This window comes from Ostrinia furnacalis, unplaced genomic scaffold (genome assembly GCF_004193835.3).
Source record: "Ostrinia furnacalis isolate ACB-3 unplaced genomic scaffold, ASM419383v2 OfSCF6376, whole genome shotgun sequence".
Classification (NCBI taxonomy): domain Eukaryota; kingdom Metazoa; phylum Arthropoda; class Insecta; order Lepidoptera; family Crambidae; genus Ostrinia; species Ostrinia furnacalis.
In genome coordinates this window covers 13,434-41,431 of record NW_021136615.1, presented here as the reverse complement: position 1 = coordinate 41,431, position 27,998 = coordinate 13,434, and the positions used below count along the sequence as shown (strand labels likewise).

The window sequence follows — 27,998 nt, the reverse complement described above, 5'->3', positions numbered from 1 at the left end:
TCAGCTAACAATGGAAAATGGCGTCGAAGAGGTCGCTGTCAAGAAGGTTTCCACTCTCACGCATAGGGCGCCACGGGCGCTGGCCCATTTGAGCAAACTCAACCAGGGTTTGGAGAAGGTGGCTGGTTTAGGTAAGATATAGTACTTTACCTTACAAATCTAACGCCCGTATTCACAAACATTATCTTGATCAGTGTGATGCCATGTGTGTTAAGATATACAATTGTATCCCGAACCATATCAAAAACCTACCAAATGCAAGATGCAAAAGGTCGCTTATAATATGGCTAAGTGACATGAATTATAGGGTAAGGGACTTTCTTAATATGAGACATTGTAATAAGAAATTTTGACTAATTATTTTTGACATCATAATTTTAATTGGAAATTGTAATTTTTTTTGACATTAATAATTAATTTTCATCATTAAATTGTAAATATTTGCATGCCATTTATAGTAAGGTAAAACATGAGCACAGTTATTATTATTATCTATCTACATACATATATGTATATCACCATGTTTTAAGCAAATAAATTTATTTGATTTGATTTGATTTTGCTCTGTCACGTGATTACGTCATAGTATGCTATATCACCCCTCCCGTGCCGCTCCCCTACCTACCTCAGGCACTGACTGTTCAAGCACTAGGTAGGCCTATAATAAAGAATTTGAATTTAATTTTGATTTTCAGGTCACGACTTTGAGAAAAGCAGGTCTGTGCTGGACAGAATAACTTTTGAGAGTGAGCGACTGCAGGTTACACAGAGTGAGTCGTCTTCTAGAAGGAACAGCGATGATGGAGGACGAGCTAGGAAGGAGCTCAGAGATGGTAAGAAGATTTCATTATCATCGTTTCAGCCACAGGACGTCCACTGCTGAACATAGGATTTACCAGAGGCAAATGGAGGATTTGGCCAACATTTCCCATGTACGCTAGACGGGTTGGGGAAGCCACATCATCATTTCAGCCATAGGACGTCCACTGCTGAACATAGGCCCCAACGATTTCCATATTACTCGGTCAATAGCGGCCTGCATCCAGCGCCTTCCTGCTACCTTTCTGAGGTCATCAGTCCATCTTGCAGGTGGACGTCCCATTCTGCATTTTAAGACTAATTAAATATTAATTTAATTTCCAATTACCTTGCAGATGGCACCAGTTCCGAGCCCCCTACAGCCAGTACCACGGCCCATAATGTGTGGAATGACCTGGATAGTTCAACGTCTACCACCAGGACTGAGCTGAGCCTGTCTGATGGCGGAGATGAGGTAGGTCATCATCATCGTCATCACTTTCACATTCATTTATTCACATAAAGTACACACATACACAAGTCAATGTGATTACATTAAATTTTGTCGTGTTACCACAAATGTAATTTCAGTCAATGGCAGCCCACTGCGGGGATTAAGATTCTTTTAAGGAAAGCCACACTATACGAGCCATTTATACAAAAAATTGACTTAGTTTTCGGGCGCACGTGGATGGCAAGATCTATACCTATCTTCTTAGCTTTTTTGAGCACTGTAAATGTGCACACTGGCTCACCGTCACACCAAGCGTCTCACTGCGGCACGTCCGTACTCGCCGGCGTCTGCCGTACGACTGACTCGTCCCACTCGTAACGACGTCACGTGACTGCCTATCACTTGTGTACGTGAGACAGCGTATTGTATCTATCTAGTACGTAGATACAAACACTACATCCCTTCCTTGTTAATAAATTTTAATGAAAGTTTTTGTCAAGTAAATGTAAGGTTAATTATTGTAATAGAAGTATGGAAAAGATCGCTATACCGCGATAACACCGACTGAATTATTGTACTCATACGTCTCACTCTCTTTTCTTTTTTTTTAATATCTATTATACATTACTTTAATAAACATCCAATTTCAGTTACGTTCAATTAATGCAAATAAGTTAATTTGAATTTAGTAAACAACAAGGCTACCTAACAGATCCGGGTTACATCCCANCAGAATCTGTCACTATGGATATCCTCAGGGGAAGCATCCATCTAGCAGACAACGTCCTCTGGCTAAACGCAAGTTCTACCCTGCTCGGACCGCGCTCTTGTAGAAAGATCTTAGATTCGATTGCTTACCTTGAATATTCAAAACGATTACAAATTACCATCTGTTCCATCCGATCGATTTTCATTGTTTTATTTGCAGCACAATAAGAGCAATGAATGCTATATGAAATGGTGACAATCCACTAGTAGGCCTTCAAAGAAGCGCTTCATGCACTCCACCCGTGAAGTCACGGTGAGAGCCAGTGACAACAACACTTATTTCTGTGTCCAAATGACGATAACATTTCTGAGGTAACCAGATCAGTCATGCGGCTTAGACTAGATTTATGTGAAAACAAGACTGGCGAGCCAGACTCCACCATCATTGTTTAAATTACTACTTAAGAACTATAAAAGGACTCCCTTTTCACCAATTCTTCCACCTGTACCGGACCCCGTTGACCAATTGCTGGATCCACTTTTAATTGTGCAATATAATACTACAAATATACCGCCGCAGAACGTTGTTCGATTCTTTCTTTTTATAAATACCGAATGCTGGGACGCCGTCGACATTAACAGCGTTTAACTTCATGTGAGTAGGTATGTCTATTCATAAAGTACTAAGTTATACGTTAAAAATCTAGACAAACTGAGTGGGTGGAAGTAATTTATGTTATAAACAACATTAAAATTCGTAGATACGCTTTACCATAGGTCTGATTACTTTTCTTTTTATTTCTTTTTATTTTATTTTGTTTTGGCCGATTTCTGCTGAATACTTATTTATTTATTTCTAATATCGCTACTTATTATCACCCATCACTTTATTGCTATTTTCAAGCTGATAATAAATATGTATTTCTAATAAAATCTGATTTTATAATGATAAAAACCAAAATGTTTTCGCCTGCTTACTTGACTATTCTCATACAACAAAATAATTATGCCCTTTCCAAAGCAGAATAATCGTTATTTTATCCATAACTCGATGAAATCAGACATTACTGAACTTTAATTATTATGGCAGGTTTGTTACAAATTAATTATTATTTCAAAAATATGTATTTTACTGACCTTTTATTTTCCTTATTTTTCAAAAAATGTGTATTTATCCTCGTCGCCACTTGTAAATGTGCACACTGGCTCACCGTCACACCAAGCGTCTCACTGCGGCACGTCCGTACTCGCCGGCGTCTGCCGTACGACTGACTCGTCCCACTCGTAACGACGTCACGTGACTGCCTATCACTTGTGTACGTGAGACAGCGTATTGTATCTATCTAGTACGTAGATACAAACACTACAAGCACCATTTAAGCCTATTTTGTATCAGACGGGTTTTTTTTCCACCTGTATGTATACTAGAACCTCAGAGTGAAGTGGGTATTCATTCCCAATTAAAAACATTTAACTAAGAAAGAAGTGAAGGTACTCCTTTGTTTAGTTCTTTGTGATCCGTTCGCATAACTATGTAGATAAGGCACGCGCATTGAACTTATTACTCATGTCTTTGTTGAGGTACCTATATGAAGTGAATAGATTTTTACAATATTTTTCTGACACAGTGTCAGGCCAAAACTAGGCTACAAGAGTGGCGTTGTCAGCAGCATTCAATAAATCCTCCTGCCTGCAGTTGCTCGGGCACTCGGGCTCTGATGTATTATTACCTGTGGTATTACTTTGTTTACTCGATTACCTCTTATCCACTCTCTCTGTTGAGGATTCCGGGTGAAGTTCGCTCTTATATCATCACTTTCTATCAGGCGAGATGCAGGCCAAGAGCTTCCTCGTCGTGGATAAAAAATCATCTTCTGTTCCAGTCAAGACCGAGGAGAAGGAGCCACGAGTCGGCCCTGCCTGGGACCCCCATGCACGGCAGGACACCATGGAGGTCAGCTGATACCCTGGCTCCTGAAGCCGCCTTCGGGACCTCGCTAGCTGACATCATGGAGAGCCCAGCAAACAGGGTGAATAATGTTTGCAATGCCGAATAGCTCGGGTTATTTTTTGAGATCCCTAATCCCTGATCCCCGATCTCTGATACACGATCCCTGATCCTTAATGCCTGATCCTCGTTCCCACTTTTTAGAGAACCCTGATTAATTTGCAAAGCCAAGGGTGCTCGGATCACCAGTGTCCGATGCCTCCGTTTCTCAGAAGTAGTAAATTATGGCTGGGTTGCACCACCAAACTTTGACCGTATCTATAACGTTAACCGGTGCATTTTGTATGCAGTTTGACAGATTTTTGACGTTTGTTAGAAAAATTAAAGTAAGATGGTGCAACCCAGCCTTTGGCGATTATCACACTGCACCGCGCTCCGCCGCGGTCCGCGTAATTACATATTATTATTATATCTAATCCCGCGCGCAAACGCATTTTCAGTGTGTTGTGCCGCGCGTGTTTTCTATAGGTACAAACTGAGGTACTTGCATACAATGATTAAATCTGTCGTACCGCGTACCGCGGCGTAGTGCGGTGCAGTGTGATTAATCGCCTTAGTCTTCCTTATCTTTCTTTTTAATCAAAAGTTTTTAATTCATTTCAATGACTTCTTATGGTCTGATTTTAGCACGCTGCTCTACTATTTTTATATTTTTATTAATTTTCCAAAGACTTCTGTATGCTATTAGACAATTGATGAATAAAGGTCATAGCACACTTATCAACCCAGAAACAAAGAAAGAATACTGACCGCCTCGAGTTGATACGGTTACCATTTTCCGGGTTGACTAGTGTTAAAAAAAAATGATTTATTTGTTTTAGTATGCAATAAATAACTAAAGTCCGGTCGCCGAGCAGATAGAATTTCATCCAAAGACCCCAAGCTACCCATCCTTATCGCTCGCGCGTAATTATATTGCTGTCGCGACTGTAGCTTGGGGTCATTAGACGAAATTCTATGTGCTCGGCGACCGGACTTTATAGCCTGTCTTATAGCAAAAAGAAGTCTTTGTCTACTTATTTCACATTTTTTACTCCAATCACAAATATTTTCAGAGTGAGCCCATTCTAGACACCAGTGAGAAAAAGGTACTGCTTCCAGACTCTGTGTTTGTATATTTATCTGTAATTGTTATTGTTTATTGTATTAAAAACCCTGAAAATCGGGATTATTATAACCCCCACGTGTTTTTTTGTCTGTCAAAACACTAATTAAAGAGTGTATCTACAAAAATAGATTCTAATATTCCTTGCTAAACTCCGGTCGCCGAGCAGATAGAATTTCGTGCAATGACCCCAAGCTACCCATCCTTATCGCTCGCGTGTAATTACTCGTATATTGCTCGTACATTCACTGCGACCGCCCGTCTCTCAGTCGCGACAGCAATATTTACGCGCGAGCGATAAGGATGGGTAGCTTGGGGTCATTGTACGAAATTCTGTCTGCTTGGCGACCGGACTTTAGGATGTTATAATATATAAGCTAGCTGCGCTAGCATTCCTCGCTTGAATTCGACTCTCCCTCGCACTCACCCGCACACCTCCCTGCCTTCACCCCGTCCGTACCAAGCGGCGATGTGACGTCACGGCTGCCAGAGCCCCGATTACGGTAATTTTTAACGTCAACAATCCAGATACGCTTCTCGATTCTGCGTTTCGATTGGTCGTTCAACAGCGTACGTCAGCTGTTTTGACCAATCGTATCGCAGAATCAGAAACGCGTCTGGATTGTAGACGTTATAAAAGTTACCGTAATCGGGGCTCAAGTGCGCAGTTAACTCGATCAGGTTGTCTTTCTGTAGCTCAGTTAGATGTAAGTTGTACAAAACGACATGAAAGCGTAATATTTGTTGATGGAAAGTATCTTTTTCTTCGCATGATTTTTCAACACCCGCTTCTAACTTTTTGTAGCACAATTTCTCTAAAATACCTATCTAGTCCTGAAAACCCAATTACGTAGTTTGCAATAAACTACGAGTATACGTTTATTTTTAGTTAGCCAATTGAGTTGCCATAGCGATTTCACGGCTTGTAAAATCCTTGGGAGACTTTCTTTACAGTTCATAAAGGGTAATGTTATCCCCACAGCAAAATTAATCTCCTCTTCTGTCCAAAATCCTTGAGGAAAGCCTTTGTCCAGCAGTGGTTGAAAAGAACGAACCAGACCCCATTACAAAATACATTCCATGTTCTTCTCATTAAAGCAACTTCTTAAACCCAGGTCATCCTCCGCGAAGACTTGAAGTCGAACTCCTCGAGTGGGTGCTCAACGCAGCGAGCGAAGCTCGGCTGGCGGCTGGTCAGAAACGTCACGGCGGTTGCTGGGGCCTTCTCTCCAAAGAACAGAGCACCCACGGCTACTGCGTTACCAGGCACACCTCTACCAAGCTTCCAGGTAAGCACCCAAGGGTCCAATGACAGTTTAACTTTTCCCGGGGACAAACTTGACCTTCACTGGTTGGGTTATTGGCGGTCAAGCTGTAGATCCTGGCTACACAGGAGTTGCAGCGGTGGGAACGAGAGGTGGGAATAGTCCCGTTCCAGCTAAGCATCATGGGTGCTTAAAAGAGGGCAGCGGACGCCAGCAACCCCTTCTGGAGTTTGGACATTACCATACGCATCTTTTGCGATGGCTAGGGCTTTCTCTCCGAAGAGCACCCATGGCTACAGCGTTACCAGGCACACCTCTGTCAAGCTTCCAGGTAAGCAACATAGCCGAAGTATGACTCTACATCTTAAGTTTCTTCCTTAAGGATCTAAGCAGGAGGGTTTAAAAATTATGATTTCCCCCTGCCCCCTATTTATATTTATATTTGCGCCCGGCAAAGCATTTCCTCCGCGACAAAAGGACGGCGTTATAACACAGAATAATAATAAGTACTTCGTACAGAAGTTTTACTTCGCGAAGGTATTTAAAAAAAATTATGCTCAATGTCATTAACAATATGGTGTAATTTAGCCTGTCTCAAGAGTCAAACACCATTTTGTTGACAAACGTCAGTGATCGGCACTGCGCCGAAGCTATAGGGCTGACTTCGGTAAAATGATGTGACGTGAGGTGCCAAACTGCGGAAAATGGCGGAGAAAATACATGATTTAGCATGAATTAACATGAATAATATTAACTACTTATTTACCTCCCTGTGTCTTGAGGCAACTTAAAAAAGTACATTCTGTGTTTTTATTATTATTAGGCAGTTAAATACTGCACAGTATTTAGTACACCATTTTCTCTATTTTCTTCCATCACACACAAGAATACGCGTGTGCGAGTATGTTCGCTCGTATGTGAGGCCTTGTCGAATAGTATCCTGTAGGTGGGCCATCGTGCGTGTTTTGTTTTCGATGTAAACTCGCGGAGATGAACAGGCCTGGTTATAACCTCCGCGGCGTTACGTCATCGCCCGAGTGGGGGTGTCGCGAGTATCCGGCCGTAGCCTTAGACTTCCGCGACACCCCTGCCCCCTATGGTCCATGCTAGTACAATTACAGCAACAACAGCTTAGTTAGAACGTACTAACTAAGAACCTTCCTACCAAATAAAAGTTATCGTATAAAATAGAAGGCCTTTGTTCTTTGTTCACAGTCAAAACCAGATAGCAAGAGTTCAGACTACACAAGCAAAGATGAACGGAAACCATCACTGCCGAACTATCCCAATGAAAAGGATGAGAACGTGGGAGAGACTAGTCCTGAGGTATTTAACCTTTGACTTCATATTTTAAAGCTTTTTATAATTCATAACGAGGAAGCTCTTGACCTGCTTATGACCTGATGGAAAGTGATGATCAGGCTGAAAGTGGAAGCGAGCTTCACTCGGAATCCTCAACCGCAGAAGAACTGGCTTGAGTTCCGGCAGTTTGAGGTAATCTTACCTAATCATCAGTGTGGAAGGACCTTTGAGTTTTATTTCAAATGCTACTGAAAAACACTATTTTTTCCTGCAAAATCGCTCCTATATCACACGCATATTTTTTTTATGTAAGACAAGGCAGGTATTTGACCGCAATCGCACCTGAATAATATGCCAAAAGTATGTGTTATTTTATACAACCATCTCATTATAATATTTTCTACAGCTCATCTCATTTATTTGTATTTACTTCTTTTAGCTAAACAATAGTCAAAATTATATTAACTTCTTTCGAGTGTCAGAAATTCTGGCCATTTTCACGCATCCCTTTAATTTAAAAATTACTCCACCATTATTTTCTACAGGGCCTGGACCCCGAGTCCCTGATGTTCAGGGACGGGAGAAGAAGGATAGACATGGTGATAGCATATGAGGAAGAAGACTACGGGGTCATGACCGAGGCTGAAGCCAAGAAGAGGGACCATAGGAGGACTTTTCAGGTTTGACTTTGATAATAAACCCTCCATGAGTACCTAGGACTAGGTGGACAGACGATCTGGTGGGGGTCGCGGGAGGTGACTGGATGCGAGCGGCGCAGGACCGGTCTTTGTGGAAATCCTTGGGGGTGGCCTTTGTCCAGCAGTGGACGTCTTTCGGCTGAAACGAACGAATGTTTTTAAGTTATAACTTCATGGCGTTCTCCAAGGATCTATTTTTTGACCTCAACTATTTCTTATTTCAGGAGAATCTCATTAGGGAAGGCTTAGAATTAGAACTAGAGAATAAATGTCTGTCTTTCGACGAGAAGACCTGGTTCCTCAAGATCCACATACCTTGGAAGACGGAGATGAGACTGGCGGAGGTGATTGGGATGAAACTACCCACCAAAAGATTTATAACTATTTCTGTAAGAGCCTGGGTGAGTATTATATTGCTACTAGCGGCCGCTCGCGACTTTGTACACGTGGATCCCGTTTTACCCCCTTAGGGGTTGAGTTTCGTAAAATCGTTATTAGCGGATGCCTACGTCATAACATCTACCTGCATGTCAAATTTAGCCCGATCCGTCCAGTGGTTTGGGCTGTGCGTTGATAGATCACTATGTCAGTCAGTCAGTCAGTCACCTTTGAGTTATATTTAGATAGGCCCTGATGATGATGACGAAGATTTTAACCTTAAGGCATTAAATTTATGGTAAAATTCTCTACAGAACGACGAGAAACAGGCGGAGAGGGACAAAAAATGGTACACAAAATGGAGGAGACGATGGAATCAGATCTATGAATATGAACACAGTAGGATAGAGCTGGAACCCTCGTTCTATACTGCCACAGAACAGAAGGGAGCGAGAAGAGAGGAACAGTGAGTATCAACCAACTTTGTAGTCTAGTGGTAGTTCGAATCCTAGTGGGAGTAAAATTTTCTGCTCGGTTTGGTTGGTAAAGTCCGGTCGCCGAGCAGATAGGATTTCGTCCAATGACCCGCTCGCACTCACTGCGGTCTCACAGTCGCGACAGCAACATAATTACGTGCGAGTGAAAAGGATGGGTAGCTTGGGGTCATTGAACGAAATTCTATCTGCTCGGCGACCGGACTTTAGTAAAGCTTGTTAAAAGTCCGCCTGGGTGGCTACCCATCTTACCTGTGTCACCATAAAAACAATGTTAATAGCATTCTTCTGGCAGTTGAAAGTAAGTAAGCTAGTTCAGCCTCAGTGGTTGAAGATTCCGAAGTAGTAAAGGTATAGATCGTTTCATCCACAAAGACGCGCCCCACCAATTTTTAGTCGAGGGAAGCGCGGGGTGCGGGGAGTGTGATCCGAGCAATCCGAGCGTCATTATTGTCGTGTGCGTGTGTGCACTCATGGATGATTTAGCGTGTACCGATATTTAACTGAACACTCAAACATTAGTGGAAGAATGGTGGGGCGCGTCTTCGTGGATGAAACAATCGTGGATGAAGCGCTGGTAGGGCCCAAAAGATAAGGAGACATGTAAAGTGCCCCATAAGGGCTACCTTTTCTTTTTTTTATTATTTTCTATTGACGTTCATAAGTGCCACTTGTGGTCTAAACTGAATAAATATTTTTGATTTTGATTTTTGATTTTGATCTACCTATATTAAATTAACATCTCAGTCGTATAGTCTGATACCAAAACTTTATTTTTCAGATTTTTAGTAAAAGACCGCCACACACAATTCTCGCCAGCGCAAAGGAGTCTGCTAGTCATGCAAATATTGTTAAGGTGCAAATATGACAACACTGAGACTAAGGTAAGCTAGACGACATTAATTTTCTATTATGATTGTGTTAGGATTTGATTCACCGCAATAATTCAGCAGTTGACATAAACCATTGGGCTGCTGCTGGCCCATGGTCGCCAAATAAGGACTTTTCTAATCCAACGTCTATCAGTTCTACGAGCTAAATGCCCGTTCCTATCAAGTTTGACAATTCCACGGGCTATGTTTTGAAAACTTAAAATAATTTATGAAAAATTTCAATATCGGAATACAATATTGGCTTCAGTTCCGAAATTGAAATATCGAAAAAAATCTATCCGACGGAGTTACGAAATTCCGGAATTCCGGTATTCAAGCCCTAGACTGGACCAAGCTAAAAGTGGGCCAAGTCACTGGAAGACTCCTATGTCGGTTACTTTAGATTAACCGCGAATGCGAATCTCCTCATAGAAAAAGCACATACCTACCTAAACACATTCATATTTGTTTACACAGATGGGCATCAGAAGACTTCTGAACGATGGGACATATTTAGCCTGCTTTCCTCTACACGAGGGAAGATACGAAGTGAACATGCCTGATGGATCTATTACAGATAGAAGGGTGAGTATTGTTTAAAGCTTGCAAGAAAAAAAAACACGAAAAAAGTATGCGAACATCAGGTCTCCCCAACAGGTGATTTAAGGACACTTATCAACCTGGAAAGGGATCGTAACCGTATCAACTCGAGGCGGTCAGTATAATATGAAACTTCATACTGAAAAACACACTACTGCTCAATAATGTAAACGCCACCCCTCGTGGTTAACAGCGCGTGGAAGGCGATGACAGCTCGCGAAAGCCGATTCTGTGTTGATCCCTTACCGAGTTGATAAGTCTGCTATGAACTTTAGTCTCATCTGCTAAAGCACGACCCTCTCTAGTCTTTTTACCCATTTCAACCACATGATCATCATCAGTTCATTTAGCCTTCCCTTCATGAACATCACCCTCCTCCATTAACTCCAGGTGATCAAAGTGGAATAGACCGTTTTACAGAGGTACATGCGATGAAGTCTTTCTTTGAAGATACGTTTTAACACAAAGTCGCGGTCATAAGCTAGTATCTATATACATATATCTATAAAAGCGAAAGGTCACTGATTGACTGACTCACTCATCACGAAATCTCAAAAACTACAAGTGCTAGGAGTTTCGAATTTTGCCTGGGGTTCCTTTTAGAACGTAGGTGCTCACTAAGACGGGATTTTGCAAAATTCAACCCATAAGGGGGTAAAACGGGGTTCACACGTACGAAGTCGTGGGCGGCCGCTAGTTAAAATATATTTCTTTTTCATTCCAGCTGTTATACCTAGAATGGGCTCGCCCGAGCAAGTGGTACAAGAAACAGCCTTTATGGCTGGTGAGGAGGTACTTCGGAGATAAGATCGGACTGTATTTCTGCTGGCTAGGGTTTTACACCAAGATGCTGTATGCCCCAGCGGTTGTTGGGACGTTATGCTTCTTATACGGACTGGCCAGCATGGACTCTAATGATAATATTCCAAGGTACGTGCTAAAACTTGGTCTAAATAAAATTTTAAGAAGACTTTTTTTTTACCTATAATGAGTGTAAGGTTCCTCTGTGGTTGAGGATGCCAGGTGAAGCTCGCTTCCACCTTCGAATTGATCATCCCTTTCCATCAGACCTGATCTGACCTGATGGAGTGATGATCAAGCTGAAGGTGGAAGCGAGCTTCACCCAGCATCCTCAGCCACAGAGAAACTGGCTTTCTTACCTCCAACTACCCAATTACGAGTAGCTATTACCTATCACCTCTTGTTCCCACTACTCCAACTCCTTTGTAGCCAGAATCTACAGTTCGATTGCTAATAAAAATCAAAAGACTTCTTCTTCTTCATTTGTTGATGGCGATGGACTTGTGTAAATCGAAAGACATTGAAAGGCTGACCATAGTGACTAAGTTTCTTGCGTTGCTTCTTTTCAGTACTGTCGCGAAGTAATTTTATTTATTTGACTTAAGGCTCTTTTTGGCTTGACTTTTAAGGCCTGAGCCACCCCACAGTTGAGGTAAAACCTGCTAGACTGCAGTAAGACCTTGTAGGTCATCATCATCAGGTCATTTAGTCTCCACTGCAGGAGCAAGATGCTCTCTAATTTACCAGAGGCAAATAGAGGATTTGGCCAAGACTACAGTAGTAAATCCTCAATTTTCCTTACTTTTGCCTTACAGTAAAGAGATCTGTGACAGCAGAGGGCCTGGCAACACGACCCTCTGTCCGCTATGCGACAAAGCTTGCCAGTACCAGTCGCTAGCAGACTCGTGTCTGTTCGCCAAACTGACGTATCTCTTCGACAATCCGGCGACAGTTTTCTTCGCTATCTTCATGTCTTTTTGGGGTAAGTCACATCCACTTAAAAAGTATTTTAACAGTCGATTCTTTATTACATACCATCCATGTAGTTTTAACAATCTTCGAAGCCACGATAGCCGAACGGTGAAGGGGTCGGTCTGGCCGACTCGTGATCCGGGGAACGCGGGTTCGGTCCCCGCCGCCGCTCGACTATTGTGGTGAGCTCATTCGTGACACAAGCATATTTAGCTTAGTACGAGGGGCTAACGGGTCTATTAGTAATTTGTGCAAAAACATTTTTTTTTAATCCATAAAACATGTCTGAGTCTAATGTGATTGAATCTACTTAAAATAATGATTGATAAATATATTTTCAGCTACAACATTCCTAGAACTCTGGAAAAGGAAGCAATCTGTTCTAAGATGGGAATGGGACCTGGGAGGAGTCGATCAGGTACTTGTTGATTTCTACATCCCTTTCCTCATTTCCAGTCCATTTCAGTAAGTACATCAGTTGTAGTAGTCTATAAGCTTGACTAAGTCCTACTGTCCACAGCATAGGTCCGTGTAACTTCATTATCCATTTGACATTTTACGCTTGGTATACGCTTGTTTGCTTGTAGTCTACATTCGTTCGTCTCAGCCAAATGACGTCCACTGCTGGACAAAGGCCTCCCCCAAGGTTTTCCACAGTGAACGGTCCTGCGCTGCCCGCATCCAAGCTCTTCCCGCGACCTTTACCAGATCGGTGGTTCACCTTGTAGGAGGCCTACCCACGCTACGTCTTCCAGCCCGTGGTCGCCACTCGAGAACTTTCCTGCCCCAACGGCCATCGTCTATACAAGCTATGTGCCCCGCCCACTGCCACTTGATTACTATGTCGGTTACTTTGGTTCTCCTGCTGCAGATAGACAGTAGGCCAAAAGATTTTCCTAAAGATAGCCATAAAGCACGCCCTCCAGCTGTTTTTATGACACAGAAACACAAATAAAAATATCTAGTCAAGAATGATGCGAAAGATGACTCTTCATAACTGGCCTTCTTTTCCAGGACGAAGACCCCAGACCAGAGTTCGAAACCTCAGTGAAGACCTTCAGAACGAACCCAGTGACACGAGAGAAGGAGCCGTATCTTCCAGCATGGCAAAAAACCATGCGATACGTGGCTACCAGTTCGGCTGTTCTGTTTATGGTAAACTATCTTCGGGCCACTTTACCGAATATGTCGTAAACAATTATTTACAAATATGAGAACAGCAAGCGAAGCCGCAGACAAAAGCTAGTTTAAATATTATATAGTATATACTATTTTGTATAAATATATATTATAATATTATTTTATGTATTATATTGTGTACATTTTTGTAGCTTTTTAGCACCACCTACTAAATATCTCTGTTTTGCTCAAGGTCAGCTGGTAGAGAATGACGTATGGCATTAAGCTCGCCTTTTTGTACAGAACATTGTTGTGTGTGCAATAAAGTCTTTAAATAAATAAATAAATGAAATAACCCCAACTTCAATTTTTGAATAAAATCGAAAGCGCATTAGAATATGACTCCTATTTTTACATTTGGCGCTGTTCCAAACACTTTGGAATGGATGGTGAGTTAACGATTTAACAATAACATTTCACTTGTGAGTTCAATAAGAAATTCAATAAAAATGCATTAGTGCCTTGACGTCCACAACTGAACATAGGCCTCCCCCAATGATTTCCACAATGCCCGGTTGGTCGGCCTAATATTATTATTATTATCTCAAAAATTAAGGTAGGTACATGGTAGCAATACCGTAATAATTATTATGTTAGTGACCATGAAAGTTTAAAACAATTTATCTCTCTACATAATGTAAAACGGTTCTTGTTATTTTCCGGTGACATGTATTTTACTTGCTTCAGATCACCATAGTAATGGGCGCGGTGTTAGGCACCATCATCTACAGGATATCCATGGTGTCCGTCATCTATGGTGGCAGCGGCTTCTTCGTCCAGAGACACGCTAAGATCTTCACCACCATGACCGCTGCGCTGATCAATTTGATCATCATCATGATACTCACTAAGGTAGAGTTCGTTCGTTTCAGCCAAATGACGTCCACTGCTGGACAAAGGCCTCTCCCAAGGATTTAGATAACTAGCGGTCCTACGCTGCATCCAGGCTCCCACGACCTTCACCAGATCGTCGGTCCACCTAGTGGCGGGCCTGTCCTGGACATCTAGAGTAGTAATAAATAAATGCCTAAAAACTTTTGTATTGTATTACTTGCCCGGTTGGTAGCGGCCTGCGTCCAGCGCCTTCCTGCTACTTTTATGATGTCGTCGGTCTAACATGGAAAGCATTGGGGGAGGCCTATGTTCACGTTCAGCAGTGGACGTCCTATGGCTGAGATGATGATGTTGATGATTGTATTACATTCTTTTATTTACAGATATACGCAAAAGTAGCAGTATTCCTGACTAACATGGAGAACCCTCGAACGCAGACCGAGTACGAAGACTCCTACACGTTCAAGATATTCTTCTTCGAATTCATGAACTTCTACTCTTCTTTGATTTATATAGCGTTCTTCAAGGTATGATCCTTAAGGTATATAGCACACTTATCAACTCGGAAAGGGATCAACACCGTATCGCCTTTCGCGCGCTGTCAACCGCGAGGCGAGCTTACGTTACGGTGCGGATAAGTGTGCGTTGATGAAGTTTCATACAAAGAATACTGACCGCCTCGAGTTGGTACGATTACTATCCCTTTCCAGGCTGATAAGTGTGCTACGTCCTTTATTGTTACTTCAAATTATTTGTGTAAAAGCACCTGTTAGCTTATCTATAATACAGCTCAAACTTCTGAATGGATTGCGATTTTAGCGAACCCATACAATAAGAAAGGATTTTCCAAATCTCACCCTTTTTAGGGATTTTTCCCATGGAGAAATTCCGTTTTGCAGGATCCAGCAAAAAACCGATTAGTTCTAATTTGGAATTCGAATTTGAAACACATACTCGGTTCACACGACTGTCCAGTTTTGATGAATTCTGCATTAGGCTGCGTTTCCACCAGATATGTGCGAGTACGCGAAGAAAGGGATGTGTTTGTAAAGAACCAATAGAATCGCTTCATTTACCGAGGCGAGCTAAATGAAACGTTTCTATTGGTTCTTTACACATCTCTGGTGGAAACGCAGCCTTAGGTACTGGAACTATAGCTATAGCTGATAATTATAATAACGGACTATACAGGGTGTCCCAGAATGGGTGAATCAAACTGATAGGTAGCTCTACTAATGTACTATCCCTAAAAATATGAAAAAAAAAATTTTTGAAATCGGATTTTTTTTTTAATAAAGTGCTCTAAACTCGAAATCTACTAGTCATTATTTTCAAAAGTTTGTTTACAGATAAACGAAGCGATCATGTACAATTCATATTAGTAAGAAAAAAGTACAAATAAACTCCAAACGCAGCAGTTATAGGCAGATACTTAGGCAAAGCTGATTTATTTTCACATTTTCAAAAAATTTTTTTTTATTTCTTTATGCGCTTTATTTTTTTCATATTTTTCAGGGATAGTACATTAGTAGAGCTACCTCCCTTATCAGTTTGATTCACCCATTCTGGGACACCCTGTATAACTCTTCAATTTGATGAAACTGTCGGCCGTTTGGTGTAGTGGTTCAGAACGGACTACTATGCCGAGAGGTCCCGGGTTCGATTCCCGGCCGGGCAGAAATTGAAATGATGAATTTTAATTTCTGTGACGGGTCTGGGTGTGACTATGTATAATATTTATGTATTTAAAAAAAAAGTATATAAGTAGTATATCCGTTAAGCTTAGCACCCATAACACAAGCATTAAGTTGCTTACTTTGGGGCTAGCTGGCGCTGTGTGAAATTGTCCAAAGATTTATTTATTTATTTATTTATTATTTAATTGCCTCCAGGGCCGTTTTTACGACTACCCCGGTGACGACCAAGCGCGCCGCTCCGAGTTTTACAAGCTCAAAGGCGACATTTGCGACCCAGCCGGCTGTCTGTCAGAGCTGTGCATTCAGCTCGCCATCATCATGATTGGGAAGCAGTGCTTCAACAATTTCTTGGAGCTGGGATACCCGTACGTGCGTGTGTGTTTGTGGTTGTCCTTATTTCATGTTAAAAACCTAGCTATTTTATTTGGAAAAAGCTCTTCTAAAGCCCGGTCCGTGAGCACGTAGAATTTTGTCCAATGACCCCAAGCTACCCATCCTTATCGCTCGCGCGTAATTATTGCTGTCGCGACTGTGCGACGCGCGCCCGCAGTGAGTGTGCGAGCGCGATAGCAACATATTACGCGCGAGCGATAAGGATGGGTAGCTAGGGGTCATTGGACAATATTCTAAGTGCTCACGGACCAGACTATAAATCCCACCAACCGATTATCTCTTTTTAAAACCATTAATCTTAATAGCAGGTACGATTTTACCAAAGTGAATTGAAATTGTAAACCACGGATTCTAATAAAGCACATAGCACACTTAAGAATCCGGTTAAGAATCGTAAGAGCGCTTTCACATTTAGGCGATTTAGCAGCGCATTAAACGCGCGACAGACGCGCTGCCGAATATTTCATACTATGTGACAGCGGATGCATGCCTTCACATTATAAAAACGCCGCTGCCGCGCTACAGTCGCGCTACTAACGCCCTAATGTGAAAGCGCTATAACAGTATCAACTCGAGGCGGTCAGTACCTATTCTTTGTATGAAACTCCGTACTGCAACGCACACTTATCCGCACCGTAACGTAAACGCCTCGCCTCGTTGACAGCGCGCGAAAAGCGATACGGTGTTGATCCCTTTCCGAGTTCATAAGTCTGCTATGACCTTATACTTTTTTGAAGATAGGTAAGTATAAGCAGTAAAAAAACACCGATACCGATTATATTCATGGTGCCTGTGACTTTTGACGTGGTACAAAAACTATGCCTGGATGCAAGCGGCGCAAGACCGGTCTTTGTGGAAATCCTTGTCCTAGTGTGGGAGTGTGAAACGGAACGCAAGAGAGTGAGTGAGAGGGAACGAATGAGTGAGGAAGTAAGAACGACGGGATTTTTCAAACAGAAGACGATTGGTATTAAGACGGTTAAGACTTTCCTATTTTTTGTGGTTTTTATCCTGGAGAAAATACAAATAAAGCTGAAAATGAAACCCTGAATTTCAATTCCTACAGGAGGCCTTTGTCCATCAGTGGACGTCTTTCAGCTGAAACGAACGAACGAACAAACACTACGAGGCCAAGCGTCAGCAAAAATATCCTGATTCCTGACTCTAACTTCTTTTTGTTCATCCTAAAATCACAGTTTAATACGTTCAACTTCTAAATTCCAGAAAGTTCCACAACTGGTGGCGACAGAGGTCTCACCGGGCGGTGACCAGGGACCTGAGCAAACCCCACATGGCCTGGGAACAGGACTACCATTTGCAGGATCCGGGACGACTGGCGCTGTTCGATGAGTACCTCGAAATGAGTGAGTGTCTATAAAAGCGAAAGGTCACTGATTGACTGATTCACTCATCGCGAAATCTCAGAAACTACAAGTACTAGGAATCTCAAATTTTACATGAAGTTCTTTTTAGAAAGTAGGTGCTCACTAAGACGGGATTTTTTTTGATTCAACTCCTAAGGGGGTAAAACGAGATCCACGCGTACGAAGAGTTGGTTCGATTCCAGACTGCAGCAAGCAAATTTTTGGAAATCTTTGAATGCAGTTCTCTTTCTTTTCAAAAATAAAGGAATGTTTTCTTTGAGTAAAATTTTCTATCTACAGTATTAAGGGTAGTTTCCCTCCAGGTGGCATTAAAAAAAATCCACCCTGTATAACTCAAAGGTGACTGACTGACATAGTGACATAGACCTATCAACGCACAGCCCAAACCACTGGAGGGATCTGGCTGAAATTTGGTATGCAGGAAGATGTTATTGACGTAGGCATCCGCTAAGAAAGGATTTTACGAAACTCCACCCCTAAGGGGGTAAAACAGGATCCATGCGTACAGTGCCGTATTATCCATAAGGCACTTTAGGCCAGTGCCTAGGGGCCCACTATGACCAGGGGCCCATTATGACCAGGGGTCCAGCACTCCCGATTAAAAAATGAAAAATAAAATGTTAAAGATTATTTTTATGCAACAAAACTCAAACCACCTCAAATTTTTGCCTTATTTTGGTTTACACATTTAATCGTCATATTTCGATATTGTGGAACCTACCTAATTCATTTTCGTAACGTTGTCATCACTGCTTTGGTTTACATGACAGGTACTGCGCAGACTAGGGAGAGACACTGCGAAGGCTAGGGAGAGGGGTGATAGCCAACGCTTTCAACACTATCCCTCATTCCACCATACTCTAAGCACTTCAACATCACAGAGTGCCTCAGTACCTTCGAGCGCAGCTGGCCGATTAATTACGGGACCGCAAAGTCCTGTATGTTAACAGAGACGGCCAGCTCAAACGGCGCGGCGCAGCCAGCGGGGTTCCGCAGGGTTCGGTGCTCGGTCCACTCTTGTGGAACCTAGGCTTCAACTGGCTCCTCCGGGGCGTCCTTCTCGCGGGCATGAGTATCATATGCTATGTATGCAGATGACACTGGTCACTGCCCGGGGAAAACAGTTGGGGCCGCAGCACGGCTGGCGTCGGCGGGCGGCACATTAGTCGCTCGCAGAATACGACGCCTCGGCCTGAAAGTCGCGCTGGAGAAGACTGATGAGGCCCTCTTCTTTCCGGGGCCTCACCAGCGCGCCCCTCCCGATGCCCACATTGTGGTTGAGGACGTTAGGATTGACGTCAAAGGCCAGATGAAATATCTGGGCCTCACGCTTGACGGGAGGTGGCATTTTAGACTGCACTTCAACGGGATAGCGCCACGCCTCCTCAAGGCAGCCGGCGCACTGAGTTGGCTTCTCCCAAAATTATTTGGGAGGGCCACAAACGAGGTGTAGTCGATTTTATGCCGGCGTTCTGAAGAGCATGGCGCTGTATGGCGCCCCAATCTGGGCGGGCGCACTCAACAAGACGGAGAATGGTGCCCTTCTGCGCAGACCCCAGCGGGCCATAGCGCAGAGGGTCGCAAGGAGCTACCGCACGGTAGGGCACGCTGCGGCGTGCGTCCTCGCTGGTACTCCTCCTTGGGAGATAGAAGCTTGTCTGTCATCTATCACTGGATGGCAGACCAGAAGGCGCGTGGAAAGCGCCCGGCGGCCCCGGAGCGAGGCGGCGCCGTCAGGCAGGAAGAGCGCAAGATCATGATCGAAAGCTGGAAGGGAGACATGACTCGCACGCAGTTTGGCCGCTGCACTCCTCGAATGATCCTCTCGCCTCATCGCTCCGCAGGCGTAGAAAGGGGTGGAGAAGACGGTTTTACGACCGTTCTACTCTGCCCCCAGGTGGCGACCAGCAGGCTGGGGTTGCGGGGCACCCTTGTCACCTCCGTCTAACGAGAACGGCTTGGCGTTTCGGGCTATTCCCGTCGGACCCCCACAAGGGGGGCGTGTAGGGTCCGCCGTGCAGGCGAGCTGTCGCCGGTGGTGTGGCGGAAGTCTAAGGCTTATACCTCGTCCTTTTCAGGACGGAGCAGCGCCCTTTTTAGGGCGCCGGGAGTCCCACACACCACCCTGTCCCCCGGCAGTGGTGACGGTGCGCAAAGCATTTCCTCCGCGACAAAAAAAGGGGGGCCCGAAACGAGCTGTGCCTATGGGCCCTGAGATGGTTAATCCGGCCCTGCATGCGTACGAAGTCGCGGGCGGCCGCTAGTCAGAATACATAATAATAACCCAATCGAGCTAACTGCTGACGGTTTAACTTTCCCCCAGAACAAACTTGAACTTCACTGGTGAGTTTTTATTGGTGGTCAAGCTGTAGATCCTGGCTACACAGGAGTTGCAGCGGTGGGAACGAGAGGTGGGAATACTAATTGATCCACGACCTCATAAAGGTAGCAGGAGGGTGCTGAATGCAGATCGCTACTATCCGAGCAATCTGGAAATCATTGGGAATGATCTATCTGGACGACTGGATCGAAGTGGACGTCCTGTAGCTGAAATAATGATGATGATGAAGTTGCATCACGTGTATTTCAAGCTTTGCTAGATGCTTTATAAGATTTTAAACTTTTGCGTTCCATTTGAAACTAAAATAGAAAGACACGGGTCATTTAAGACTGAGTTACATTATGTACTCACGGCTTGGCGTTCCGGCTGCTATGCTGCAGCCGTGGTCACAAGCAGACTGGCGGCTCGCGGCGTCGTCCGTTCGGGCGGGCTTGAAAGACCGTTAAGTCCCGTGTCTTTCTATTTTAGTTTAAAGATGCTTTATTTCAATTGATTTGACTCTTTCTTAACCCCCAGTTCTCCAATACGGCTTCGTGACTCTGTTCGTGGCTGCGTTTCCACTGGCGCCGCTGTTTGCTCTGCTCAACAATATCGCTGAGATCAGGCTGGACGCGTACAAGATGGTCACCCAGGCCAGGAGGCCTTTGGCTGAACGAGTGGAGGATATTGGGGCTTGGTAAGATATTTATGGATTTCTTTTAAGTTGTCAAAAAGTAAATTTAGTAAAAAAATGTATTTTTCACAGTGTTTTATTTCAAAAAAATTAAATGCGTAAACAATCTAAGAAAGCCGAGAAAAGCCTAAATCTCTCACAGCGCATGCGACTAGTTACGACAAGAATCAAATTCACTGGAGTCTGAGAAACCCCTGGTAGGTGGTTAAGGTTGTCTAAATTACATAGCTGGCAGAACATTTTTCAAAGGGGACGGTCGCAAGAAGAACCTGAATGCAAGCAGCGCAGGACCGATAATTGTGGATATCTTTGGGGAGGTCCTTGTCCAGTAATTACTGTCATTTGGTTGAAACGAACGAAGATTGTTCTGATGAAGAAGGCAACGAGAGGAGTGAGATCATGCTTTGTAGGTATCGTTGAAGGCTTTCGTCCAGCTGTAACTAGACTAACATTGGCTAATATGATGATTATGATGATGATGATGATACTTCTTTTAGTTAGCTAGTATAAAATTCAGACTATGTAAAGTTGAAAATTGGGGCTTAATATAATTACAAGAAACATTTTCTTGATTGGAGACCAACCACATAAAACGTAACATAGGTCGCCTCCCTGCTCATCAATCGATCGATTAGTTCACAATTAAAATAAAGTACCTAATTAAACACACATTTATTTATTTCCAGGTACGGTATTCTAAGAGGGATCACATACGCCGCTGTGGTGTCGAATGTAAGTTCAGTTTTAATATCAAATATCTATATACTTAACATTCATCAAAAGAGGTCCTTAGGCTACTTTTGCATTAGTAGGGGGGTACAGTTGTAACAGGGTACAGTTGTAACAACTCAAAATGTTATCGAACAATCCTCGGTAGATAAGAGGGGTACAAAGAGAAGGGCATGACGCCGACAAGTCCATACATACAGCCTTACTAGTCTTGTCGCGCACATGCCCTTCCTTCCCTTTGTACCCCTTTCCCTCCGAGCAACAATCGAGTTGTTACAACCGTACCCTGTTACAATTACCATTCACTATGGTTGGTTTTAGTGTCATGCGCACTGTCAGTGCGGATCGCTCCGCACAGCCGATCTGTATGAACTGCTAGGGAGCGGAGCGGTTCCTCCGGACCGCATTACTCTAAAACGCTCCCCAGAAGTTCATACAGATTGGCCGTGCGGAGCGGGTCCGCACCGGACGGTCCGCGTGACACTAAAACCAGCCTATAACTATGTTGGCGGCGTGCTCAGATGCCCTCAATGTTTGCCGCGAAGATCGGCTACGTAAGCCATCTTCGGGCAGTCCAGCGCCGTCAAGACAGCTAGGAGTCGGAGCCGCCATGGCCGAAATCGGTCGGATGGATCATCATCATCACCCTGTTACAAGCATACCCAGTCTATCAGTCAGTACCCCTAGAGTCTAGAGATATCACATTATTTAAAACAAAGGTATTGTAATGTTTCCAGGCGTTCGTGATAGCATACACCAGTGACTTCATACCGAGGATGGTTTACAAATACGTGTACTCTCCGGACAACACACTTGCAGGGTACATAGACCACTCGCTGTCACGTAAGTAATGTACCTACACACGACAGCACATCAGGCTACCCATTTTTGTTGCAAATTCGCTCTTATTACAACTGCACAAGAAACCGCAGTGGTTACCTTGACGTGGCGTCGTCTGTACCTTTTCTGTACATTTCTATGTATACCACTCAAAGTCAGAATGAATGTTTAAAATGAGAGCTAAAAACTGTGCGTAAGGTAAGCAGCGAGGATGCTGGCATCATTTCCTTGTTGGATAGGTTTGAAAAAGCTAGTATTTTTGTCTAAAACATTTATCATTTGTGACGAAATAGTCTATCCCAGTTGTCCCCTATCATTGGTCCACCACTGATTGACGCCAAGAAAAAAGTTGCATTATCCTTCTGTTGGGGGCAACGCCACTGAATTCTTCATGTTAGTCCCTAAGTATTCGTGTAAAAACCTTTCGTTCGTTCAATATGCCGTCCACTGCTGGACAAAGGCCTCCCCCAAAGTTTTCCACAACGACTGATCCTGCGCTGCCCGCACCGCATCCAGTTGCTTCCCGCGATCTTTAGCAAATCTGCCCCGAGTAGGATGCCTGCCTATCAGAAATGAGGAGATCCGTAGGAGAACCAGAGTGACTGACATAGCCTGCAGAATCGCTAAAATCAAGTGGCAGTGGGCGGGGCACATAGCTCGTAGAGCTGATGGCTGCTGGAGCAGGAAAGTTTTGAATGGCGACCACGAGCCGGAAGACGTAGCGTGTGCAGGCCCCACTAGGTGGACCGACGAGGGAGGTGCCTGGATGCGAGCGGTGCAGGACCGGTCTTTGTGGAAATCTTTGGGGGAGGCCTTTGTCCAGCAGTGGACGTCTTTCGGCTGAAACAAACGAATAATCGAACTATTCTTACCTCTCGTTCCCACCGCTGCAACTCCTGTGTAGCCAGGATCTACAGCTTGACCGCCAAAGTTTGTGTAGGTAAACGAAGAAAATGCTTTCAGTATTCAACACGTCTGACTACAAGGAAGACTGGGGGGCCGACGAGAACGAGGTGGACCCCCCGACGTGTGCCTACCGCGGGTACAGGAACCCCCCGAACCATGAGGACCCCTACGGGTTGTCCCCGCACTATTGGCACGTGTTCGCTGCGAGATTGGCCTTTGTGGTTGTTTTCGAGGTAAGATAGTACATAGTTTAACTTTTTTAAAGCTTTTTATTAATTTAATTAACAACAATCATACTCCAACTAACATTACAAGTTACCCCAATAATTTGAGTAAACACAACTTTTGCAAGGTACATTTAAATTGTATTGAACTTTGATGGCTTTCAAGTCTCAATCTAAACCCTCAAAAGCCACTGTTTGTTATGCCAAAAACTGAAATGCAATGTTCATGTCTTGAATTTTGCCAACTTTTAAAAAATTATCATTTCCACACGCTACTGGGTCTGATTAAACCTTCAGTTATGCCGAAAAGTGCTTTCGACGAAAAGATATTCATATTGCTTGTATCAATAAACGTTACACGTTATTTAAAAAGTTCATGTGTCCTCTTTGACAAAATATTGTATGTATACAGGGTGGAAACGATAAGGGTATTTCTCATCGCTGCGGTTCTCATCGTCACCTTCGTGGCAAATTTTATTTCTAACTTATTTCAACTTTTTGTAAACAAAAATTGTAGCGCTTGATGTAAAGATTGTATTCTCAGTAAATCAGTCAAATAGTGAGTCTCGTTTGGAAGCTTTAACGTTTTGAATTTTTTGATGCCACGAAAGTGATTCTGTACTTCACAGCAATAATTTTTTCAAACTTTACTACTGTAAATGACTCTTAAGTGTTTATAAAACATATATTTAGTCTTATTTTCATAGATAAATAGCAATAACATACTATAAATAGGAACCTACTTAAAAACAAGATAAAATTTTACCGATAACGTCACCTACAAAGTTACAAGATTCTACGCAATTGGTTTTAAGGGTGACACTGGTGGCATTCTGAAATGCTGAAGAAGCAAAAAAAGGATTATCAGTACCTCAATAAAAAGAACTCTAACTGATTATCAGTCCCTCAACAAAAATATATATTTTTATCGAGGCCAGAGGGCCTCGTATTTTTGTTGTACAACTTTTAACTCAAACTTCACATTAAATTGATCTTACAAACAGATACACAGTCACATATACAGACATACATACAGTCATACAGACATACATACAGTCATACAGACAGACAGACAACAAAAATACGAGGCCCTTATTTTTTTATTGATGTACTGAACTCTACTTACCACGTATAATTTATTAGTTATTAAAATATTGTAAAAACATAAACACCAGTCACTATATTTTAAAATAAACCAAAGCAAGAAATCACTTTCGTGGCCTAAAATCACCTTCGTGTATAAAACACCACGAAGGTGATGCCACGAAGGTGACGAAAATTTTAGTTTTTTATGAATTATCCTTAAATTTGAATTTAACGGTTCAAGTCGAATACTACACAAATAAGTCTAACATGTTAAGTTTTCAATGGCCTAAGTTTCAATTAAATTGATTAAATTTTAGAGGTAGAAAATATTGTTCAAGCAAGCGACGGTATGTCTATGGATAATCACAAAAAGTTACGTATTTTTTTCGCGGAGCGACGATCGACCTATCTCACCTCCCCAATAGCCGGAGCACGACTGACGTTAACCGAATAGAACGCTGTGATTGGTTGCTGGTGTTCGGTTTAACGGCAATCTTGTATTATTACTCAAAATTTTAGGTACCTAAAATCGTGTGACCAACGTATTTCGCTTTCTCAATTCGAAATAATTATAAGAAGATATTTTTTTGACTATTGTGTGGAAAGTATATTTAATTACGATGATTTTAGTATATGCTACACACAAATTGAATGAAAATTGTGAATGCAGTAACCAAATGTTTCATTGAAAACGAAGGTGTGACACGATGAGAACGCGAAAAATGACCCCGTTTTTTATCGTTTCATGTGATGTTTTCGTATTAGTTTTGCTTCTATTACGATAAAATTTATTTTGTATGTAGCTAAATAGATATTTTATCATCTGATTTCAAAGTTATTGTTCTAACTTATACCGTTTATGAACTATTATTGTGTGACCATCACATTTGAGTGTAAATGAGAAGTACCCATAAGTTATCCACTCGATTACTTCTAAACTAAAAAAAAATATATGCAAGATATCGAAAAACTGGTTACTGATCCTAAAAGTGCTTTAAGAGCTCTTTCTAACAATAACAATAAAAGGTTACTTTAAACTGGATCTATCCGAAAACCAAATGTTTCTATGGACCTACTCTAACCTAAGAACGAGCTATGATTATGGATACTGGTCCACGAGACAATAATCTTTGAGAAACTGCTTTCTATTCCAGCACGTGGTCTTCGGCTTGACCGGTCTCATGCAGCTCTTCATCCCTGACGTCCCGAGCGAACTCCGAACCCAGATGCAAAGAGAAGCGCTGCTGGCCAAAGAAGCTAAATACGAACACGGCAGACGGAGGCTGTCGACTGAGTACCGACAGCTGATCACGCAGAAGAGCGACAGTGGCTCTGGTGAGGACATTCTCCAATTCTTCATCATCATCATCATTTCAGCCACAGGATGTCCACTGCTGAACATGGGTCCTGTCATCCACTTTGAAATGGACGGAAGTCGAACCTCAACTTCTAACTCCTCCTATGTTCTTCTGATTAATTTCGTTACGGGTTCAATGACAGTTTAACTTTCCCCGGAACAAACTTGACCTTCACTGGTTGGGTTATTGGCGGTCAAGCTGCAGATCCTGGCTACACAGCAGTTGCAGTGGTGGGAACGAGAGGTGGGAATAGTCCCGTTTTCGGAGCGATCAAAAATGTTATTTGGCTAGAGGGGAAGTCCGTGCCATGTTACTGCATTCAGGACGAAAGCTAGCTGTTTTCGACATTCTCTTTTATGTTAGCAGTAGTGTCCGACCGAATGTTCGGTTTCGGTTTCGTTTTCGGTAGAGTTTCGGTAAAAACACGAGTTTCGGTTTAGTTTCGTTTTCGGCGGCAAACTTGCCGAAACTACGACCGAAACCGAATGTGCATTACGATCATAGTTTAAATTTAATTTATAGTCTTATACAGGGTGGAGACGATAAGTGATCTCACTCGATTATTTCTAAACTATACAAGATATCATTAAACTAGTTACTGATCCTGAAAGTACTTTATGAGCTCTATCAAACGGCATTAATAATAGGTTACAGAATAAACTGGATCTATCCGAAAATTTAATGTTTTTAGCTTCCATACATTGGGTAAAGTCACATTATTTTATAAACTACACATGATATCGTAAAACTGATTACTGATTCTAAACGTGCTTCACAAGCTCTACCCAATGGTATCAATAATAGGGTACAGAATAAACTGGATCTATCCAAAAATTCAATGTTTCCTTCTTCCATACATTTAGTACTACCACAGTCATGACACTCATCTCTTGACAATATTATAGCAAGGAAAGCCTAAAACCAGTGTTTTCCATGAATAATTTTAAATAAGAATGCAATTTATGAGCTTATTTTAAGAGTTTATTATAAAATAAAATAAAATACACTTCTAATATTGTGTTTCTGGCACACATTTAGTATGGAAGCTAGAAACATTGAATTTTCAGATAGATCCAGTTTATTCTGTATTATTATTGGTACCGTTTGAAAGAGCTCATGAAGCACTTTCAGGATCAGTAACCAGTTTTTCAATATCTTGTATAGTTTAGAAATAATCGAGTGAGATCACTTAACGTTTCCACCCTGTATAAATAGTCGTTTAGCTTTTGTCTTTTTTCTTTTGTTTTTACTTTTTTGACTGAAGGGTCATAAAAAGTGTCAAACTGAGTTTATAAGAAAGAAGTTTAAGTTTATTTGTTCTAAAGATAAAAGTGATTTAATTTTTTATTTTATTACTTAACTATTAAGTAACTACTTATACCTATTGTGATTGTGATATTAGTAACTATGTGATTTAAAGAGAAAACAATAAAGACTGATTATAATAACGTTTTCTTTATTTTTCCCTCAAAATATGAGCCTTGTAAGGAAGTTTCGGTTTCGGTTTCGGTTTCGGCCGAAATAGAAACCGTTGCCGAAATTCGTTTTCGGTTTCGGTTTCGGTCGTAAAACTAGTTTCGGTCGGACACTAGTTAGCAGTTTTGCAACAAGCTCTAAATCCTGGCTACACAGGAGATGCAGCGGTGGGAACGAGAGGTGGGAATAGTCCCGTAGCACTTTTTTACACTCTTTCTTTTTCAGATCGCGTCGGTCTTCCCTGGATGAGGCGGACTTCACGCGCTTCTGATGGCCTAGACGCTCATGTGGCGGTCGCACAACGACCGTCATCACCCCCCATAACACACTGACATTCCAGAACGTTATAGCAGAGTAAATACAATAGTAGGTCATATTCATAGAAACGCACCGAGCGCGGTTTGTGTGTGAGCGCGCCAATA

General features: G+C 42.5%; 1 protein-coding gene across 1 annotated transcript; it reads left to right on the top strand.

The window, feature by feature from the left end:
* LOC114362297 (anoctamin-4) lies at positions 1 to 27,996 on the top strand. Its single transcript, XM_028317612.1, has 26 exons — positions 1 to 131; positions 696 to 833; positions 1,155 to 1,292; positions 3,851 to 3,990; positions 5,024 to 5,056; positions 6,189 to 6,362; positions 7,554 to 7,664; positions 8,186 to 8,320; positions 8,563 to 8,739; positions 9,031 to 9,182; positions 9,992 to 10,094; positions 10,560 to 10,667; positions 11,407 to 11,612; positions 12,299 to 12,465; positions 12,797 to 12,873; positions 13,470 to 13,610; positions 14,322 to 14,486; positions 14,852 to 14,995; positions 16,361 to 16,530; positions 17,783 to 17,922; positions 20,801 to 20,960; positions 21,644 to 21,689; positions 22,424 to 22,529; positions 23,490 to 23,665; positions 25,897 to 26,077; positions 27,802 to 27,996. Exons 1-26 carry the CDS (start codon positions 11 to 13, stop codon positions 27,906 to 27,908), a joined length of 3,516 nt encoding a protein of 1,171 aa, XP_028173413.1. The 5' UTR covers positions 1 to 10; the 3' UTR covers positions 27,909 to 27,996.
* The last annotated feature ends 2 nt before the right edge of the window (positions 27,997 to 27,998 follow it).

What these genes read in the sequence shown, in the direction of transcription:
- LOC114362297 (XM_028317612.1), top strand. Translation starts at nt 11, where the DNA reads ATGGAAAATGGCGTCGAAGAGGTCGCTGTCAAGAAGGTTTCCACTCTC. An exon ending in CTATTTCTGTAAGAGCCTGG is followed by an intron (nt 8,740 to 9,030) that starts GTGAGTATTATA and finishes AATTCTCTACAG; the next exon opens with AACGACGAGAAACAGGCGGA. An exon ending in CGATGAGTACCTCGAAATGA is followed by an intron (nt 17,923 to 20,800) that starts GTGAGTGTCTAT and finishes CTTAACCCCCAG; the next exon opens with TTCTCCAATACGGCTTCGTG.